At 33.4% G+C, this 21,623-nt stretch overlaps 1 protein-coding gene across 16 annotated transcripts in view; it reads right to left on the bottom strand.

Annotated features, from left to right (window-relative positions):
• Positions 1-2,771: 2,771 nt before the first annotated feature.
• Positions 2,772-21,623, bottom strand: part of BBX (BBX high mobility group box domain containing) — a 150,224-nt gene continuing 131,372 nt past the window's right edge. For 15 of the 16 annotated variants that reach the window (XM_058185038.1, XM_058185035.1, XM_058185029.1 and 12 more), the window contains 6 exons: positions 18,493-19,411; positions 16,851-16,989; positions 15,897-16,045; positions 13,306-13,425; positions 11,369-11,561; positions 2,772-7,705 (listed from right to left, as the gene is read on the bottom strand). In XM_058185038.1, the coding sequence (XP_058041021.1) occupies positions 7,618-7,705; positions 11,369-11,561; positions 13,306-13,425; positions 15,897-16,045; positions 16,851-16,989; positions 18,493-19,411 (1,608 nt within the window). In that variant the 3' untranslated portion in view covers positions 2,772-7,617. Of the gene's footprint in view, positions 7,706-11,368; positions 11,562-13,301; positions 13,426-15,896; positions 16,046-16,850; positions 16,990-18,492; positions 19,412-21,623 lie in introns of all 16 variants that reach the window. The other variant, XR_009155329.1, reaches the window with a different exon arrangement.

The following is a 21,623-nucleotide window of genomic DNA, read 5'->3' as shown; positions in this document are numbered from 1 at the left end:
TCTGCAAACTGCATGGACTACCAGTTTGCTTCTGGATCCAATTTTAGATGTTGGTTATGAACTACAAAGCCCTACACAGCATAGGGCCAGGCTACAGATGGAATGGGCTTTATTTCATTACATCAGTCCATCCCACCTGGCCAGGCAGGGGAGATATGTTGCAAACGCTATCAATTAAAGCAGAGAGCCTTCTCTGCGGTTTCCTCTGCCATATGGAATATTCTTCTCTCAGAGATACCAGCTCTCCTAGCCTTACAAAAAGGGGTTAAAACACGGCTCGGCGGCCTTATGTGGGGAACCCAAAGGAGTGGGCAGTCATGGCATTAGTGCTATGAAAGCTCTCCTTTGCTCTGGTTAACCAACTTTTACAGGGTTATCTTTTCTTGCCTCCTTAAAAAAATGTTAACTTCAAAAAAATTATAATTTTAAAAACATCTTAAATTTGAACTTTACTATTTTAATTTTTATACACTGCTGTATATTTCAATGATTTATTATATACCATCTTGGTCCCTGCTTGAAGGTGATGGATAGTTTAGAAATATGAAATAAAAATAAATATTCATGAATATATTCTAAGTATGGGGTATCCAAAGTAAGGAAAAAAAGTTTTTAGGAATGAATGGTGCCATATGTAAGCAGCAATATAACTACAAGTTGTATACCAAGATTTTGAAACTGTTCTGCAAAACCTAGGATTCCATTATAATTCCATGGGATTTGGTAGACGGTAAGGGGCAGGAAGTTTATTTGAATAAACCCAGGGGTATCCATAGCAATTTTTCTAAGATACATTGGAAAAAGCAGGGCTTGTCAGTTGACATTTAAAAAAGACTATGGTGTGTATATTTATAATAAATAATTGCATTGCTTTTTGATCAAAGGTTCCACTTTTTTAAAAAATTAAAACTTCTTTTCTGTGGTCTGAAAGTTTGAAAAATTTTGTTAAACAAAGTTTATCAATGAGAATATTTCAGAAAAATATGTTTTTAATTAAAATGCTTTGAATTAATAAAGAAAAAATCTTTTAATTGCTGTCTTCAAGTCATAAATTGAACATATTTCTTATACTCTGAATGGCTGAAGATATGTTAATATATTTGAACGCTTTAAAAATGTTACATTTTATGAATTATAATCTCTGGAATATTTACCTCTAATATATCTAAATATCAAATGAAATTTGTTAGATTTATAGTTTTTCTGCATGACACAAAACCAAGAAGATGTAATACAACTGAACACTTGAGACAGTTTTTCATTTTGCATCAGTTTTTTTAAAGTAAATACATACATAAATAATCCAAGTATGAAAAAGGATCTATTGGAATTCTTTTCAGGCACACAGATTAAGAGAGGACAAATGAACAGAAAGAAAGGTATGGCAAATGTGATATATATCCAGCAGACTGATAATCCTATTAAGCAAAGATTATAGCCATTCATTATAGAAGATTAGACTTTCTCACATAATTGCAGATAGCTCCTTTCACAAACCCACTATACATCATTGATATTTTGTAAAAATACAACTGTTCACATTTTAAATAGGACATGTATACACCTGTAAATAAAGCCTCAAGTAAAAGATTTAAATGTCTTAGACTGCAGGGGTTACCTACAATCAGTTTAAACAGACCATTTAGTATAATTCTTTAACAAAACATTTGGGATAATGCCCAGATTTAGTTTACAAAGAAAAGCAGATGTGAATTAATATAAAAAGGCAAAGTAGCTCCACATATGGACCTTTTAAAGGGCTGATAAAATCTTTATTTGAAAAATATGATCTGCAACCGATATTTGAAATGAATTGAAAGATCTGATCTTCCAAGACAGGTGAGCTGGCAATAGCTACCTGGTACTAAAACACAAATTAGATATTCACAGGGAAGCAATTCCTTGGAATAATAGGATGAAAAGATATTAATTTATGTTTTGACAAATATTTAACCACTATAGTTGACAGTCCATTGTGAACTATGGCAGTTGTATATTTTTATTCAAAAGATCACAACCTATGTACCTGACTATTATGTTGCAATTAATCATCTATATTACTGAATCAAAACATTTCAATTATTGCCTCAAGACCCGGAGTGGAATTGCTTGAGGAAAAAATGGGGAAATAAAACAATAGAAGATTTCAGCACTGGGAACTTATCATGTATGAAATATTTTTGGTTTTCAAAAAATGGATTATTGAATGTTAGAATTTAGAAACCAAAAAGTATCTACCATAACACATTTTATACTACATATGTTAGAATGATTATTTCTAAGAGAATAGGATAATAGTTCTCATGGAATGTATTTTATATATTGGAGACAGAGGACATCAGAAAACCTAACATAATTTCATGCCTATGAAATTCTGTACATCAATGGACTGGCCGTTTTCTATGAGAAGAAAACTATATAGTACAATGACAAATATTTTTGTGTAAGAAATGCATGTGTATGTTTTGTGTGTTTACATTTTAGGTGCATTATGTATGCGCATTATGTAAAAAGCAAAACTGTCCAGAACTTTCTATGAAAAACATTTAGTACAAATGTTTTGTGCAATATTGGTACGCATATTTGTTTATATTTTGGATTTAAAATGTAAACCAAAAGCTAATGATAAAATTATGATACCTGCCATATGGATATTACAATGATAGGATTATCATAAAGATTGCTGAAAACTGCTGTATTTCCATGTGGTCCCAAGTAGTCATCTTATTAACTTGAAAAGACTTCATGAGGAATTGTGAAAATAAATGAAATCAACTGAAGTAGTTTTAATAGAGGTAGCATCAGAATTAGTTGTAAAATACAGTGCAGCTGAGAGGCATAAATATACATTGGTACAAGGCAAACTCAATTATCATTATAGACTTTACTACAATTTTCCTTCAAAAACAAAAGTCAACCACCCCCCACAGTGAAATCACGTGATGCTAATGCCCTATTCTTATGCTTTGATTAACTCTCATCACATAACTGTTTCTTTTAGCATATATTTTATATAATTATTGAACATGAATCGATCTTGGGGGGTAAAAAAGCATTCCAAGTTTTGTACTAAGGATCAGAGCTTTTCCAGTCTCATTGATGATCGAAAAGCATGTACCACTGAGAATCAAGTGATAATTGTCTACAAGAACTCAATTTTTGAGTTTTGCAGTCATTATTCAGGGAACTATTAGTTCTTCCGGGTATAATCTGCAAAAGTAAGTTATTGCACGGTTCCTCACTCCAGATATCATGCTATATTTTTATTCTCACTCTGCCAGTATCTCCAGATCTTCAGTAATGGTTACCATGTACATGGAATATTCCAAGCCTATCAATGTGAATGTTCTGTGCGTGTCTGGCCTCATCTTGAAACCAGGTATTGTAGAAGGAATGCAGATATTCCCATCCTTCCTTATGTACAAATTCAATAAATGCTGCTCCTCCTCCTACTGGGAAGTACTGAACACTATGAGAACTAATACTCTTGTATGTCTGTATATGAAGATAAAGTTGCAAAGACTGTATATGCCTTTTAAAAGCTGATTGAACTTTTAAATGACTGCAATGACTGTTTTGAAAGCTGACCTCAGGGGTACATCTCCTTTTTATATATTAGACTTCACTCATCCCATTTATGTTATCTTTGTGATGTCACACTATACAACTCTTCTGAGTTTGCAAGTGAATATGTAGAGTCAACAAATGATAAGTGATTAGCAGCTACATTTATGCAACAGAGGTTATCTAGGAAAAAATAGTGAAATTCGCAATATTTTAGTTTGCTTTGTATGACACAGATTGAATTGCAGGTGAGAAAAAAAAGAACTCCTTTGCTTGTAACTTTCAGATATTGTATTAGTAAAAAGCACACTATATCTTTGTAAATAAATATATCCTATTTCTGGTATCACAGTACAATCCAGAGAAAAATACTGTCATAAGTACAACAGCATGATATAAGCTCCACAAGATTTTACATTAGTTTTGGTCTTGAATCTGGAAAACACCCTAACAGGATAATCAAAATCTAATGCACATATTAAATACTTTGCAGAACTCATTTCCCATCCCACCCTCTAATACAGTACTAACACAATTACATGAAAATGACATTACAGTATCCTCCCAGCTGAATCTATGCTTGCAATATCAGCTACTATGTGTATATCTCAGAAGTATATGAAATCAAAAATCACTAAATAAATAAACTACCACAAAGAAAACTGAGCAGTGCTAAATTTTATATTTAGAAAATATCTCATCTTCAGAAAGAGACCACAGAGGAGGGGAGAATATGTTGTTTATCTTATTTAAATTTTGTTTCTAAAAGAAAAAAGACACATACAGGTTCAGACCTAGAGGATATTGTTAAATGCATAAATACTGATAACTGCTAAATTAGAATGGGTTTGATAAACTATAATACAACATACTGGAATAAAAAGTAGAGAACATAATATTTTGGTTTTTTGAACTAGTTAAGGTGCAACATTTCTTGCTCAAAATGAATTCATGGACATAAGTTTGATAGTGACATTGCTGATATATGAAAATACGTATCACAGAAAAGAAATTTCTTTTAAAAAACCCACACAAATCAATAAAAAATAAAAAAGCAATTTAACAATACATTGTTGGTTTTGCATTTTGTCGTGCTAACAAATGTTCTTCCTTTCTGAAATCAGGGATCCCCATTCTAATAAATTCAGCAAGTCTCTAAAATTAAGACATCATTCAACAACAACAAAAGAAAGAAACTACAGGGCACAATTTATCTGGCTATTCTTCTGCAAAACCCCCACTGGAATGAATGGAAGCCGTGCAATACCTACATTCCAATGAGGATGGCTGCAGAGAATCTTCCAAGTGGGCTGTGCTCCTAATAAACTATAAAGCTTTGCAGGATTTCTGCTACTCTTGGTGCCTAATCGTTTAAAAATTAAGCATATCTACAGAAAAGTTTATTAGAATCAGAACACACTTGTATTCAGTAAATTGACCCATATTCATTCCCTTCCTTGTCTAAGGGATAGTCAACAAGTTTTGGAAAGAAAGGTAATCAAGATATTAATTTACTTAGAAAAAGCTATTTTTCTGCATTCTTTATAAAGGTACCATTCATACAAAGAAATATTTTAGGAACAACATAGAAATTTAAAATGGAATACAGACGATGTACTTTTGCAAAATGTAGTTATTCTAATGGATTCAGTAGAACGTGTTATGTTAGTACCCACTGTAATGATGAAGAGGCTGCACCGTAAAATATTTGGATTTTAGCTACTAACATATTTGAGCCATAGCTAGTACATGGTCATATATTCCTTTAGCTACCACAATATATGCTCAACGGTATGGCATGATGGCAGCATTCTATTTTGTTAAAATAATTTAGAAAACATTAACAAAATTGAACTATTAAAATAGCTCCACATGTGGAAATTTCTTCTACCTGAATTTTCTAACAAGTTTTTATTTTCTTATGCCTGTTGAAACTGTTTTTTTATTCTATTTCTTCAATATTTATAACTTTGAATGAGTTTTGATTTTTTTACATAGGCTGAAGTGACAATTTTTGTTATCATCAATTATTACAAAGTATATGATCTCTTGTTGTTCCTGGTTCAGACCCTGAAAAGACATGCACTGATTAGAATAATAAAAGGCTAAGCCAAGCAAGTTTTAAGAGTCACTTTTTGTATGGCTGTTAAATCCAATTACAAAAAAAGGGGGAAAAAACAATATTCTCTAACAATTTTGTCACATACAAATGAAGAAGGCCTGATAACACTGTGTAAACGCTCATAGAGAGACCTAATTAATATAAAAGGGTCTCACTGAACAAAACACTACCACAAAATTCCACCAGAGACAAGACTCATAGAAAATTATTGCTGGGGTCTGATCAATAGCATTTGGTTAAATCTTTGTGCTATGATACAAATCAAAATAGGGAAATTTCTTGTGCTGTGGAAGAAGTACCCTGTATTAATGTGTACATTTCCTGTCAAATTCTTATGAAAAATAAAATGTTGCCGCTAGGAGTATTGTTGCCCTGATCCAGTCAGGGTCTGTACATATGTGTAAGGAGACTTCCATTTGTGCATCCCTAGACAGATGGAAAACCGTGTACACAGATGCCAAATTCCCCTGCTTGATGTTACAGCAGTATTACTGTACTTGGGGCCTTGGACAAAAATTAAAGTACCACCTATCAATGATTTCATATCATGCAGCCAATTTAGGGTGTCTTTTTAAAAAGAATCTGTATAGATGATGCTGCATGTTGTGTTGAATGACAGGAAACTGACATATATAAAGTAATTAAGAAATAACATAAAGTAATAATAATTATATAAACCCTAGAACCTGCTCTGGCAAGAGATGTAGAGATGGGGAAAGGATGCAATACAGAATAAAGATAACACAAATTGAAAAATGGTCTATTTGATGGCCTAAATTCTGTAACATTATTCCTCAGTCATCATCTACTTACGCTATAATCAGCACTTTACCATCCCAAACTACCACTGGCACTTCATAAACTGATGCTGACTGTGCATAGTATTTATGACAATTCCAGTGTCCATAAAATGTAAAATATATTCATCAGTGTATATGTCAACTGAAAAGATTTTCCCCCAAAAGAGTGAAGTAGTACTAAGGTCACTTCTGAACAATATATTAATAGTATTTTCTCCATTTCACTGCTTTAAACTTAGTCATTCTGAATTTCTGTCCAAAAATAAATGAAATTTTCAAGGCTTGAAATTCAAACCAGTAATCTGTAAGCACTGCTCTTATCCGTATGCCTGACCTTTCCTTTAAATGTAAATCTTCATTATTCTATGCTTAATTTTTTTAAAAAAAAGCACAATAAAGCCTGTCAATATTTTTTTTGTCAAAAATTCTATCACCCTGGTGGCAAATTCAGAAAAGTGCAGAACTTCTTGGCCATATGGCCGCACATAGACCTCAAACAATGGTACACCTCCCATGCGTTCTTGGAGTCTACAAACAGGTTCTTAATTTCACTCTTAAATATATAAATGTAGGCATAACCTATTATATAAACCATCCGAGAACTTAAATGTTCATGTAAAAAGGACTAAGATTATCTAGTAACTAGTGCAGTGTATCAGTTCTTTCTTTCTTTCTTTCTTTCTTTCTTTCTTTCTTTCTTTCTTTCTTTCTTTCTTTCTTTCTTTCTTTCTTCCTTTCTTTCTTTCTTTCTTTCTCTGTATTTTTGTTTAAGGTAGCTAGACTTCATATGAACTACTTTTGACAGAACAGGTGCTGTGTGAGCTACAGTAAAGTTTGCCTTCTCCATGTAACTGTGAATTTACCACTTTAAAAACCTTCACTAGAAAGCAAAACTCCAGGATATTTCATTTATGTTCCATAAGAGAGAAATAACATCACTCTCATAGTACATTTTAGGCTCAAGCTAAAGGGACCTGGAACAAGCTACAAGTGAAATCTGTGCCACACTGAACATGAACCACTCATTTTCAGTCTATGAGTTTCTTCATCACATGGACTGACTATCATCCATTGGTAAAGACAAGGCTAGAATATTAGGTAAAGCACAATGTTTTACAAAAGGGTAGAGCTTCACTGGTCAGCACAGGAAATAAGCACTGGAGCCTGAGACATTTCTTTTGGCTGTCCATCACAGGGAAGAACTGCTGTTCTCTGATTCCTATAAAGGAAGAATAGATGTAATGTTAACACAGAAAACATACCCTTTTTTAAAACCCCGAACACTAAAATATAGCAAAAGCTTGTTTTACTTGAGTTTGATACAATGAATTTTTGTATGCAGCAAATTAGGAAGTGATTTATGTCATTTGTGTAAGCTACATGATGCAAATTACATCATTTGTATATTATGTGAATTGTAAATTACACAAATGATGTAATTTGTGCATTTCTGTAATTAGGTCATCATACAAATGACTAAATATCTACAATGTCCTACTCTTAGATTTAACAGATTTTCTTTAATAAATAACCCTTCTTCCAATTAGTGTGTTAAAGTAGGATGTCACTGTATAATCAATTATATTCAAAGTGCCAATTAAATCATCTAGTAAGAGTAAAGTAAACCTGTTAAAATGTTACAACTTTTGAGTTACAGATGCTTTGTTGAAGAAAAGAAATCTCTTGCAAAAAAACCCCACCTACAACGTTCAGATGAAACACTGTTAACATATTGGGGATTAAGAAAAAGGGCTTCTACTACAGGATTCCTGCATTGGGGAAGAGATTTAAGTAGATAACATCATTTTGAATCATTGCATTTTATGATTCAATGACCTAAAAAGTTTGATTTCCAAGTAATTTCTGTCATTTTAGAAATCGTGTTTTCCCTCTAAAAATAAGAGAACAGTACTAAATAGATACAGGATACTGGGATAACTGGAAATCTGCCTTTACATTTATATTACATCCACACTAGCTCCTGCTAATCATATTAATAAACCCACTCCTCAGTTTAGTGATAATAATGCACCAAGGAAGTGACCACACTAGTAGGGAAAGAACAGAAAAGGCACACTTCTGTGCACTTCAATAGTGAATGTATTAGACAATACGTCTTACAGTATACAATTTACATAGAATACAGACAACTAGAAGCAGTATTTAGAAAACAGCTTATTAGCTTTTATTTCCTCTTTCAGACTGTTTCCCTAAAAGTTCAGTAACAACAAAACTCTCAGAGTGCTGTTAAAAAAAATATATCAGGAAGCTGAACTGATTGGGCAAGTTATTGGGAATAATTTTTGCTATATGAAAATCAAGGCCAATTTATTCCACTGTAGTTAGAAATTTCCTGTTCTTAATTTTTACATAATTGCCTTTACAAAAACAACAAACCTTTTTTTTTAATTTTCCAAAGGCTGAATGGGATTTTTATAAAGTCTTTTATTTCCTAAAGGCTGAAGCTCTCCTACATGTCATAGAATCCCTTGAACAATTGCTGAATTCTTTTCCTGGATGTTTCCAATCTTGAGAAAAGGAAAGAAGTATGTTGGCTACTAAATACTGTAAATCTTCCGTCTACTATTCATAAAATATATTCCAATCACACAAGGACGGTGTTAGATTACTTTCCTTGCATGCTTATTTAAATCTTTTTTCATATACAGAAACATTTTTCACTATACTCTTTCTGTTTTCCTCCTTCTTTTGTTGGAAAGCAACTACTGCAATTTGAAAATGTGTGGTATGTGCAAATAATACTGTAAAGAATAATATGGGAATAATGTCATAATGGTAGCTAGGAGAGCAAGCTTTATTACAATTAAGTTGCCTTAGCAATAGTTTAAAGGAACCTAATCAATGTGGGGGTGGGGGTGGGGGTGGGGCGCGGCAGCCTGGTTCAAATTTCTAACATAGTTTCTCTCTCATATATCACAAGGCAGCCCATGCATATGAAACGCTGAGCTTTAGGGTTTTTTTAATAATAATTTCCCAGAGAACCACACATACATTACCAAAGATCCTAATTTATTTGAGTCACTCACTGTTATATGTATTCTAGAAAAAGGATAAACTGAGAAATCACTGTGTACAATATTGTTTATTGTTCTAACAATGCTCAACTTCTACTTCTTTCCTCATATTTCACATGAATTGGTCCTACAGAGCGATTAAGTTTTTGGGAAGTATCTTTAGGGAAACCTTCATCTTCAACATTAAGTTGCAAGTATTAGGATACTAAAATACAGAAGCTCTAAATATCTCTACTGAATAAATGCTCTAAAATATAAATTCAGAATTTGCTTTCTATATTGAACACTGTATTTTGTGTTCTCGTGTATTGAAACTTGTTTCCTGAAAGAGTCTTAATTTCGGTCTGGCCTTGGCTATAGACATGCTCTGGGAGTCCCTGGTATTTAGTTCATTCCAGAAGATGCCTTCCATTGTTCTAATCAGCCATACAATGTCTCTAGGACAAAACTGTCAGAAACCTGGTAAATGCATACGCTTGGCAGATAACATCTTTTGGAAGAATATTGTATTCTCAATTTGCTTACTATGGTAAAAACAGAAAGATTTGCATTTTTTTCGGAATAGATTTGGGAATTTATATATACACATACATATATATTTGTAAGTACATAGAAAGAGTATGATAATCCTATACTTTGGGAGGGCATCAAATCTTTGTGAAAGCTGGCATATTTTTAAGAAACCATTTTCATAACTTTGATTTTATTTTTCCATTTTTTGTTTCCCCCCCTTAAAATGGGAATTGAATTTAAGCCAAATTCTAAATTTAAAACAGAATGTTTTGAATATATATGCAATAGGTTTCACCCCATTAACACAATTGTTAACACTAATACAGTGGTCAAATAATTTACAGTCATTCCTATTTCCATTGGCATGGATAAGGTATGCATTTTGAATATCATTATAATAATTTCCCAAACATTTATTCAAAATTCCATTCTGGGGAAAATTAAAATGCAATGAAATAATGCCCCAATGTTTAATGCAAAAAGGAAGTTAAAAACAAGCAAAAATAAGAATAATAAAAAAGTATTGAATGATTTTGTTGACACAAAGGTGTTGCTTTGGCTGACCTATTAGCACAGCCAGTAGAACGCTTTGTTTATCACCTCTGCCTCTCCTTCTCAGTATTTGATAAAACACTGACTGAAATTAAATTGATGGTCTAAGTTCCATAATTGTATTACTGACACAAATCACATTTCAAAATGCTATCTTTGTGTTTAAAGGACATTCAGAATTGTACTGTTTTTTAAAAATCATTCTTTTGTGCTAAACAAAAAAAAAGTACAAGATCAGTTCTGAATGTACATTTATGTATGCAAACATATGTATGACCATAAAATAGAAATATACATAGACATAAACTTTCATTTCAATATTTTGGTTCAGAAAACAGGTAAAACTTTGCAAGTTCTACATTTTTCTTTTTTGAAAAAGGGTATGAGTTTAAACTAATATGACTTAACAATACACACCCATATCATTTTATTATATCAATGTTCATAGAAAATAATATATGCAACTAACTATTGGAAGAGACAATTAGTGCAAAAAGAATGTCACCTTCCCACTGCATTCTCACTCCAGGCCTTTCTAGGTACACAGACTGGCTTTTAAGAATTGCAAGTGCTGTAGCAGGGAAAAGAGAGATATACTTTTCCTTATGGAAACAAAATGGTAAAGAAATTAATGACATCAGTTATCAAATAATGTCTGTATATATGAAATGTCCAGCTAAACTGCTTCACGAGGCTCAAGTAAGCATCTCTTGATCTGGGTGCTTAATTTTAGGCAGAGCTACAGATATAAAAAGGCAAAGTTCCTTTTAACTAGTACTTACCTGTGCACATTTTCCATTGCTGCTACCTCTGCTAAGGCAGCTAGACTGAAGAATGCAGATACAGATGGCATGTCTGATGTCATATTATGATTTTCAGCTTCATCGTTGTTTAGCAAGGATTCCTTGCTGCATTCCATCCCTGTATTTAATGTTCTCTGAAGAGTATTCTGCAGTTGCCCTTTTGGTTTCTCTTCTAAAATGAAGCAAAATAGCAAAGGTTGCTTTAACAGAATCCAATCTTCCTTACACTGAGATGAAAAAATAAAGCCTTATTCAGGGTTTTTTCCTCTTTATGATCAAATCAACATGGAGACATACAACATAAAAACAAATCCAGCGAATCAATTTCCCATTCACTGTCCACTAAAGGAAAATATAGGAGAACTTCTGTCCTTCTAATACTTACCTTGAGATTGTGCTACTTTCTATAGTCTTTAGTATTTTATAAAATGTTTTAAATTGTGTGCATTGTACCACATTTTAAACAAGTCTTAATGTAGTACTTTATTCTTTTGCTAAGTAATTTAAGCATTATTATGAAGAAAAGTGAAACATATACTTTTGAAATATGAATTTAAATGAACTATATAACTGGTCACATTAGCTCAGATGATTACTAAGTATACCATAAGCTAAAATGAAAGTATGAAGTGACAAAAATACTGAAAAGAACAATTCATCCAATAAAAGACAGAATCATAAATACAATATTAAAATCAAGGGAAGTATATAAATATTAATTTTATACATGATAATGGATAAGTATAGATAAAATGGCAGAAAATATTGAGGAACTATGGCCAATTGTAAAAGGTGCATCATGCATGTCAAACTGAAAGTATTAAAGCAAGTAGACAACATAATACGTGCTATAAGAATAATGAAAGAACAAATTTAGTATGCCTGATTATGCTCGGCAAGATTGAGGGAAATATAAGAGGAAAACAATAGATACAATGGATGAAGGCGATCAAAGAGATTACCAAAATGTCCTTGGATTAATTTTATTACTGAAGAAAAGGAACCACAGTGGAACCATATAGTTGCTACAAGATGAATCTGCTCTGTGCTAAGTAGCTATACGATCTAGTCACAAGACATAAAAGATTACATGCTTCATTATGTATAGTTTTCTTGGTGTAATAGGTATAGAACTTCGCTTAATTCAGGTTGGATCATTTCTTTTTAGACTTTTCAAAATACTGGAACAATCCCAGGAAAAAGAAATTCTATAAAATTACAGTTAAAGAAATATTTTACCAGAAATCTGGACATTTTGATAAAAATATGAGGGCATATTTTTGGAACGGTCTAGGGCTGTGATGGTGAACCTATGGCAAGCGGCCAGAGGTGGCACGCAGAGCCCTCTCTTGTGGGCATGAACCAGAAACCTGCTGGTTTCTGGCATGCACATGCTGATCTTTGTATGTGCTGGAGACCCGGAAACCCAAAGACCAGCTGGCCTTTGTGTATGCGTGTGCTGGCCACCTGGACTTCGGGTTTCCAGGCTTCGGCATATGCGAAGACTAGCACATTGGAAACCTAAAGACTAGCTGAGTGGCACGCGCATAGGCACAGGCCAGCTGGTCTGTGAGTTTCTGGGGCACAAGTGCGTTCCAGTTTGGGCACTCAGTGCCGAAAAGCTTTGCCATCACTGCTAGGGCATTTTTTTCAAGTTCTTTCTTAAATATTTTAAAAATATTTTTAAAACTCTTTTTAAAAATTATTTACGCAACACTTCATTCTGAAACTGTATAACACTAATAACGCAAGATATATTCACTTGTACCAGTTTTTTTTAAAACAACTAATAACTTACAAATCTACATTTTTGTGTTCTCTTTTTTGTTTCTATGATTCCTGGAACTCACAGACAATTTGAGTAATGAATGAATTTGTAGTAGTAGCCAAAGAAAATCAGTCATATACTTACTTACCAAAACCTTGCCCTGCTGGTGAAACTCGACCATCTGCTGTCCGGACAAGATGTGTGATCTTGGTTTTCCTTGCTTTTCTCTTCTGACTTCCAACCAAAGGTTCTTGTATTACCACAGATTCTGGAATATTTAGAAGGAAGTTAGAGCTGTTATTTTTCCCTAGCACCACATTGGTGCTAGAATAAGGTTGCAATGGAGAAGCTACTTGACAGTTAGCAAAATACTCTACACAGATCTTTTAAGAATTCTAAATAAATGTAAGAGGCTAAGGAGAACTCTATCTAGTTTTAAAAGAGGCACTACAGTATTTAGTTATTTCACTGAATCAAAGTTTTTATCTGCACACTGGAACTGTGAAGGTGCACTTTATTAGCAATGCTATTGTTCTATAACATTTTTGATAGATTTTTCAAAGTACAGGTAATCCTCTATTTATGACTGTTTAATGACATCAAAAATTTTGATGACACTGAAAAAGTAACTTATAAGAGGTCCTCTGACTGGTAATGTGCGATTTTCCCAGAAGGCATCTGACAAGGAAATTCAATGGAGAAAGTCAGATTCACTTACTATGTGATTAGTGTAATAATTGTGGTAATTTGCTTAGCAACAAAAAAGTCATAAAATTGGGCATGACTCAGTGAACAGTAATACTGCTTAGCGATTACAATTGTGGTTGTAAGACAAAGACTCATAGGAACAATATTTGAAATGTTGACTCACTATTTCATCCCATAAAAAGCAAATAAAAGTAACAACAACAACAACAACAGTGTTGGAAGGGACATTGGAGGTCTTCTAGTCCAACCGTCTGCCCAGGCAGGAAACCCTACACCATTTCAGACAAATGGTTATCCAACATTTTCTTAAAAATTTTCCAGTGTTGGAGCATTTACAACTTCTGCAGGCAAGTTGTTCCACTGATTAATTGTTCTAACTGTCAGGAAATTTCTCCTTAGTTCTAGGTTGCTTCTCTCCTTGATTCGTTTCCACCCATTGCTTCTTGTTCTACCCTCAGGTGCTTTGGAGAATAGTTTGACTCCCTCTTCTTTGTGGCAATCCCTAAGATATTGGAACACTGCTATCATGTCTCCCCTAGTCCTTCTTTTCATTAAACTAGGCATACTGAGTTCCTGCAACCGTTCTTCATATGTTTTAGCCTCCAGTTCCCTAATCATCTTTGTTGCTCTTCTCTGCACTCTTTCTAGTCTCAACACCTTTTTTACGTCGTGGCGACCAAAACTGAATGCAATATTCCAAGTGTGGCCTTACCAAGGCATTATAAAGTGGTATTAACACTTCACGTGAACTTGATTCTATCCCTCTGTTTATGCAGCCCAGAACTGTGTTGGCTTTTTTGGCAGCTGCTGCACATTGCTGGCTCATATCTAAATGGTTGTCCACTAGGACTCCAAGATCCCTCTCACAGTTACTATTATTGAGCAAGGTACCACATATACGGTACCTGTGCATTTAGTTTTTTTGGCCTAAATGTAGAACCTTACTTTTTTCACTGTTGAATTTCATTTTGTTAGATAGTACCCAACGTTCAAGTCTGTCAAGATCTTTCTGTAACTTGAGCCTATCTTCTGGAGTGTTGGCTATTCCTGCCAGCTTGGTGTCATCTGCAAATTTGAAGAGTTCCCCATCTATCCCCTCGTCCAAGTCATTGATGAAGTACTGGGCCTAAAAGAGACCCTTGGGGTACTCCACTGTATAGTAACTTAATGTAACTTAACCTCAACTGAATTGGATTGTTTTGACACAAGCTCCTTTATTAGAATTCTTCAAGTTGAATTATTTACTAATTTGTTTTATTTTCAGTATTTTTCATATGGCTTTCTCAACTTAAATAACATTAAATAATTGGTTTCCTCTCTGAGGAGAATGCTTTCAATTATGCTTGCAGAGAAAAAAACCCCTCATGATTATAGAAGTAACTAAATTGCGGTGACATAGCTGGGTAACAGTAAAGTAGTGTAACATATTAAATATCATATGAAGCAATTTATTTAATACTGAAGCAACATTAAAAATAGCTTCGTTAACCAATTTGTTTACAATTTTCTCCATTTTGTATATAAACAAGATTCTAGATATGTATGAGAAAAGGAGTGACGGAATATAGTTTCTAGTTGATTGGTATTGTAGGAAAGCTATGACTCAGCAGCATTACTGAACAGCATTCAATTATGTCCCATTCTTGGAGACTGCAGTTTTATTGGCATGGTTTTTCCAAAGTGACTAACCATTGCCTTTTTCCTAGGGCTGAGAGAAAGTGACTGGCCCAAGGTTACCCCACATTGCTTCATGCCCAAGACAGGACTAGAGCTTAGAGTCTCCTGGTTTCTAGCCTGATGCCTTAACCACCCCACCAAACTGTCTGTCTGAAAAGTATCAGTAATAAATTATAAAACAGAAATATATTACATAAAACAGTCATGGATTCTAGTTCTGTCTTTTCTAGCCCTCTGAATTGCCAGTGGAAAAACAGAAAAAGAATGCAAAAATTCTGACATGCATAAATGAAGAATAGCACTTCTGACCTAAAATGTGGCTTCAAGTGAGTTTGCATTGCTGTAAGCACTTACCTTTGTTAGATTTTGTTTCGTCTACAGCATAACTGCCAACTTTCTTCTTTTTTCTTGGTAGAGAGGCATTTTTACGATCAAATGTGATTGGACTGTATTGAGGAAGGCTGTTAAACTTTTTCTCAAATTCTTCTTCCAGCTTTGCTAAGCTAAAGATGTGAAAGCAGAAAATCAAACAGATTAAAATAATGTAGACTTTAATATACCATGAAGATATTGAGTACTATTTTAATAGTATAGAAGGTGACCAAAAGATCTAGCAGGGCCAGTATGATTGCATTCCCTTAGCCATGAATAGGTAATCAATTGTGGTAACCCATCCATCAAGCAATATTACGATTTGCTCCTGTTCAGGGCAGTTTTACACGTATCTGTATCAGCTGCACACAAATGATTTTCCATGTCTTGAACTTTTAAAGTAAGTACCATATATACTTGCAGATAAACCTATCTGTAGATAAGCTAATCCTTGAATTTTTAATCAAAATGCCATGAAAAAGGTACCTTGGATTAGCCTCAAAATTTTTATTTTTATTTATTTTAATTTTAATCTGTGATAAATCAAATAAATATTAGAATTATTTCATAATTATCTGTGAGCATTTTTCATGGCATTTTAGTTTTTAAAAAATCAAGGATCGGCTTATCTGTGAATCAATATGGGTATTTTAAATATATATATGTATGTACGTATGTATGTATATATATATATATATGTATGTACGTATGTATGTATATATATATATATATGTATATGTGTGTGTGTGTGTGTGTGTGTGTTTATACTCTTGTTTGTTACTATTTGTATCTCTCCTTTTGAAGTTGAAAAAGAAACTGACAAAAGTAAGACAATAAGTGAACAAGATATCTGTTTCACAAGGTATTTCATTTCTAATCATTACCAAATTATTTTGAAAGTAACTTATACCCTTACATACTTATTATATCACTTACCCCAAAACAATGTCTTCCTTTGGCTTACTTCTTTTTAACTTTTTGTTCCCACTTGTCCCACTTAAGGAAAATGCCCAAGTTTCTTCATTCCAGCATCCTTCCTGATCAGAGTTGCCACCTTTTCCTGAGCTTCGTTTTCCTAAGAAAGTGGGTAGGAACAAGAAAAACTGCATGGAAATTACTGGGAAACTTTATAACAGAGACACACTAGAAACATAATATATTGCTTTTTGCTAAGTAGGATGACTGATTCATCTCACTAGGTATTTATCAGAGACTATCCTAGGACTCACAAAAGCATTATATCATCATTTAATATGGCAATTTCTGAGCAAGTCCCCATGAATTGATATACATAGCATAATGTAATGCTAATTAGTAAATATGAACCTAAAACTAAGGAATGAAAGAGGAAAATAATCTGCTTAAAATAACAAATATATCAATAGCAATCATTGTTTAATAATTCATACTGTTAGCATTTTACAGCCTTCATATGAAGTTTTACGAAGCAACCAGATATCTACTATCCTTAAGGCTAAAAATGGAAATGTATGTTTAAAAAACCCCTGCACATATTCCTAAGAACTCCAAAGAGACTCACATAAACAAATATACAAAGGGAAATTGAGTATTAACATAGACACTCTCCTCTCTATGTACTGAAAATGATAAACTAGTGCTGTTTATAATTGGATACAAAAATATTTTCCTGTCATAGCCAATGGTCAGCAGGATTTATTCAGATTCCAGTTTGCTTGAAGCTAAGAGCTGATTAATCTCTAGGTGAAAAACTACCTTGGAATCCTATGAATCCACAGTAAAAAAAGTGAGCTAGAATTGTAAACAATGAATAAATGCATTCTTACAAAATTTTTACATATGTTCCATAAATCTAGTACAATGGTTGTGGATGCTGGGTTGTTTTTTTATTAGTACAATGTTCAGCCTAAATGAGAAATCATTTATATAATGGCAAATGTATAATAGCAGATTTTTTTGGGGGTGGGGGGAGATACAGTTGTTATATGAAAGAACGTTTTATAATTAAGATGTAGAAATGTGGAAGGAGGATTTGGTATGTGAATTAAGAACGGTCCTCTGAAGTACCAATTATTCATTATGGTATGAAGGTTAGCTACATTCTAACAGAATTTCAAAGTATGTGGGGAAGGTTAGGATAGACTGCCCAATATTATCAATGACATAAAATGACTTTGGATGCTGCTGTAAAAGTTACAGACCTATAGTGTACAACAATGCACCTAAAATACCAATTCTTGAAATTAGGCTTTAAGTATCACCAAGGTGATTGAATATTTGGAATATTTGGAAAATATGGCTTATCATTTGTTTGATATGTCTTAGTTTGAACTTACTAGCCTCTCCCATCTGGAAAAAGCCGTTGAACCACATGGCATGTTAAAAGTATTATAAATAAGTAAGTTAAAACATGGAGAGAAGATATGCAGCCATTTGCTATTATCACTGACACATATTCTAGAAATAAGCTCACTGAAATCAGAATTGTCAAAAATTAGAAGGAATTATATTCAATTTACTTTGAATAATGAAACATAAAAACACATTATAATTTTGTGGGTTTTAAAATTTTGAGATGGACATATTAAAAGCTAAATACCTCTATCAACATTGGAACGCAGAGATGTAAGCATGCCTTCTGACACCAGAGTTTTGTATAGTGCACCTTTGCAAGCTCTTTCAGATTTTCTTGAGCCACAAATTTCTGCCTTTTTATTACAGTCACTGTCCTCAATTTTTACTTGATCTGGTAAACTCTGTGATAGTGTATCCTCTGTTGGAGTTAGAATATCTGATGTTGCGTTTTCAGATACTTCACATGGTACATCCTTGTCATCTTTAATGCTAAAAAAATCAGGAGGCTTTGATTCTTTGGTGGTCTCTAAACATTTTTCTTTCAGTGCTCTTTTTTCTTTTGACTTTACTTTCTTCTTTGGTGACTTTGTGTCCAAAATATTGCCCTTCACTGCAGAAGAAACGCGAATTTTCTTATGGGACATTTCTGTAAGTCTCTCTGTCCCCCAGTCCCCTTTTGCAACTGCTTCAATAGTATAAATGACACTCTCAATATCTGATTCGGAAGACTGCCTTTTTTTGCAAGTCTTTTTAGGAGTACATTTCTCAAGTCCTTGTCGGTCCACTTTATTTTTCTTCTTTTTCTTCTTCAGTTTTTCTGGTTTGTTTAATCCTAAAGTGCTGATGTCAGCTACTGATGTCAGCTCATGGGAACAGCATGCAGGATCTTTTGCTGTTGCACTGTCATGTCCAACTAATGTAATGCTGTTCAAAGCTGGATCTGAAATATGTATACACCTTGTTACCTCTTCGAAAACTCCAGTCTTTGTCTTTTCATGTTCTTGTCCCTTTATTTTCTGAGATTTTTCTGTTTTTACTTTTGCTTTCTCTGAATCTGCCACTTTCATCTGTTCAGATGCTTCCAGTGTTTTGACAGTCCTGGCTGTTTCAGGTTTTGCCTTCCCAGGTTCTCTCACTTTTACTTCCTCTGATGCAAGACACATCTGAAACAAATTCCAATATTAATTCTCCTTTATTATGGAATGTTAAAGATTGCATAACAGTTATACAGATTACTCTAGCATTGGTATACTCATTTTAGTAGCAGTGCATTCTATATTTCCTATACTACATACCATGGAAGATACATCTAACAAAAACACTTTTTGTGTCTTCACCGTGACTGCACTGAACTCTTTGAAAGCTGGAAATATATAAATAGTAAACAAATACTTTGGAACAAGCATGTATTAGACTAATACATTAACTGTCTACAATGGTAAACAAATTACATTCAATTATGTAATCTTACCGTAACAACCTGGTAGTGAAATCATTGAAAGGCATGGGGAAAACGCTGCTTATTTCAATTTCAATTAAACTATACGAGTTCTCAAAAAAACATTCAAATCTAGTTTCATTAGCTCTAGAGAACTTGCATAGTACCTTTTAACTTCAGCTATACCTCAGGAACTGATGCAATATGTCAGTTTTAGATTCAGTTTTATCTACAAAATTGTTGCTATTAAAACAACAACAACCAAAGAAGAAAATATAAAGGGTATAATTATTGGTGTAAAGCTATTAAAATGGCAGTGATAGCGTTTCATATTAAAAAAGGTTTTATAAAAGCATAAAATTCTTAATTTAATAAATTTCTTGCAGTTTGAATTTGTCAGCATGCTGCATTTGCCTCAAAGTTGGTGGGATGTAAAAAGGATTATGCTGACTTGTGAGATTCTGTCTCTGTATAGATTCTGTCCTCCATAGAATAACATGAGTACAGCAACAGTAGTAGAATTTAGACTTATATACCGCTTCACAGTGCTTTACAGCCCTGTCTAAGCAGTTTACATAGTCAGCATATTGCCCCCAACAATCTGGGTCCTCATTTTACAGACCTTGGGAGGATGGAAGGCTGAGTCAACTGAGTATGCTTGATTTAAAACTAGGCTCTGGTTTCATTTCTGGCATACTACCTTACATTGCTGCATATTTGACCCAATGATGAATACTGAGCTAAAATTAATTTATTAATTAATTTATCAAGGACAAAGTTTTGAAGTGAATGAAATGAATGATAACAGGCTATATATGGATGCCAAAAAAATAGTGTTTTTCTTTAAGGGCATTAAAAAAGGGGGAGTGAATACAAAGCATAACTGACAGTATCAATATATTATCTTTGTTTGATCATGTGGACAGAATGAAGGAGAATCAAATATATAAAGAATGAATGGCTCCAGAGGATGGGATCAGAAAGCTGGAATTGATAAAGAAATTTAAATAGCAAAAGGTTGGTAGCTCATGCAATTTGTAAGGCTAGAAAGTACAGGTAGTCCTTAATTTACAACCACAATTGAGCCCAATTGGTAAGCAAAACATCTGTTTTGTTGCATTTTGTAACCTTTCTTGCCACAGTTGTTAAGTGAATCACAGCAGTTGTTAAATTAATAAATGATGGTTAAGTGAATCTGGCTTGCCCATTGACTTTGCCTGTTAGAAAGTCACAAAAGGTGATCACATGACCCTGTGATACTGCAACCCTCATAAATATGAGTCAGTTGCCAAGCTTCCAAATTTTGATCATGTAACTGTGAGGAATGCTGTAATGGTCATAAGTATGAAAAATGGTCATAGGTAACTTTTTTCAGCGCTGTTGTAACTTTGAATGGTCACTAAATGAACCGTTGTAAGACAAAGACTACCTGCATGGAGAAATAAAGTGACTGGTATTTATTTTAGTTATGTTTCCTTTTTATCTCATGTCTTTAAATAGTTTGATTTTATTATTATTATATTATGTTTGTGTTTTGCATAATAAGCTTTTTCTTAAGAAGAACACAATGTGTATGTGAATACTGTATATATGTAATAAATTTCTTGCATAGGCTTTAGCCTGCTTGTCAATATTTTATTACAAAATGTGGTATTTTATTGCAAATTGAATGCATAGAATTTACACACAGAGGCAATTGCTATTGTATAATTTGTAAGGAATGTGATACTACAGACATGTACTTAATAGTGTTTGTTTCATTAACATTGACAAAAACTGAACCCTCTGGACACAAAATCAATTTAGACTTGGAAACATCCTAGTCTCAAGATGTTTCAAAAAGAAAAGAATGATAGCTTACATGTTTTATATACATTCAAATGTTTGTACAATGTATTACTCAAAATGCGTTAGAATTCATGCTGTTATTTGTTTGT

The sequence above is a fragment of the Ahaetulla prasina genome, chromosome 5 (genome assembly GCF_028640845.1).
Source record: "Ahaetulla prasina isolate Xishuangbanna chromosome 5, ASM2864084v1, whole genome shotgun sequence".
In the NCBI taxonomy this organism is placed as follows: domain Eukaryota; kingdom Metazoa; phylum Chordata; class Lepidosauria; order Squamata; family Colubridae; genus Ahaetulla; species Ahaetulla prasina.
This window is presented reverse-complemented; position numbering and strand designations above follow the sequence as displayed.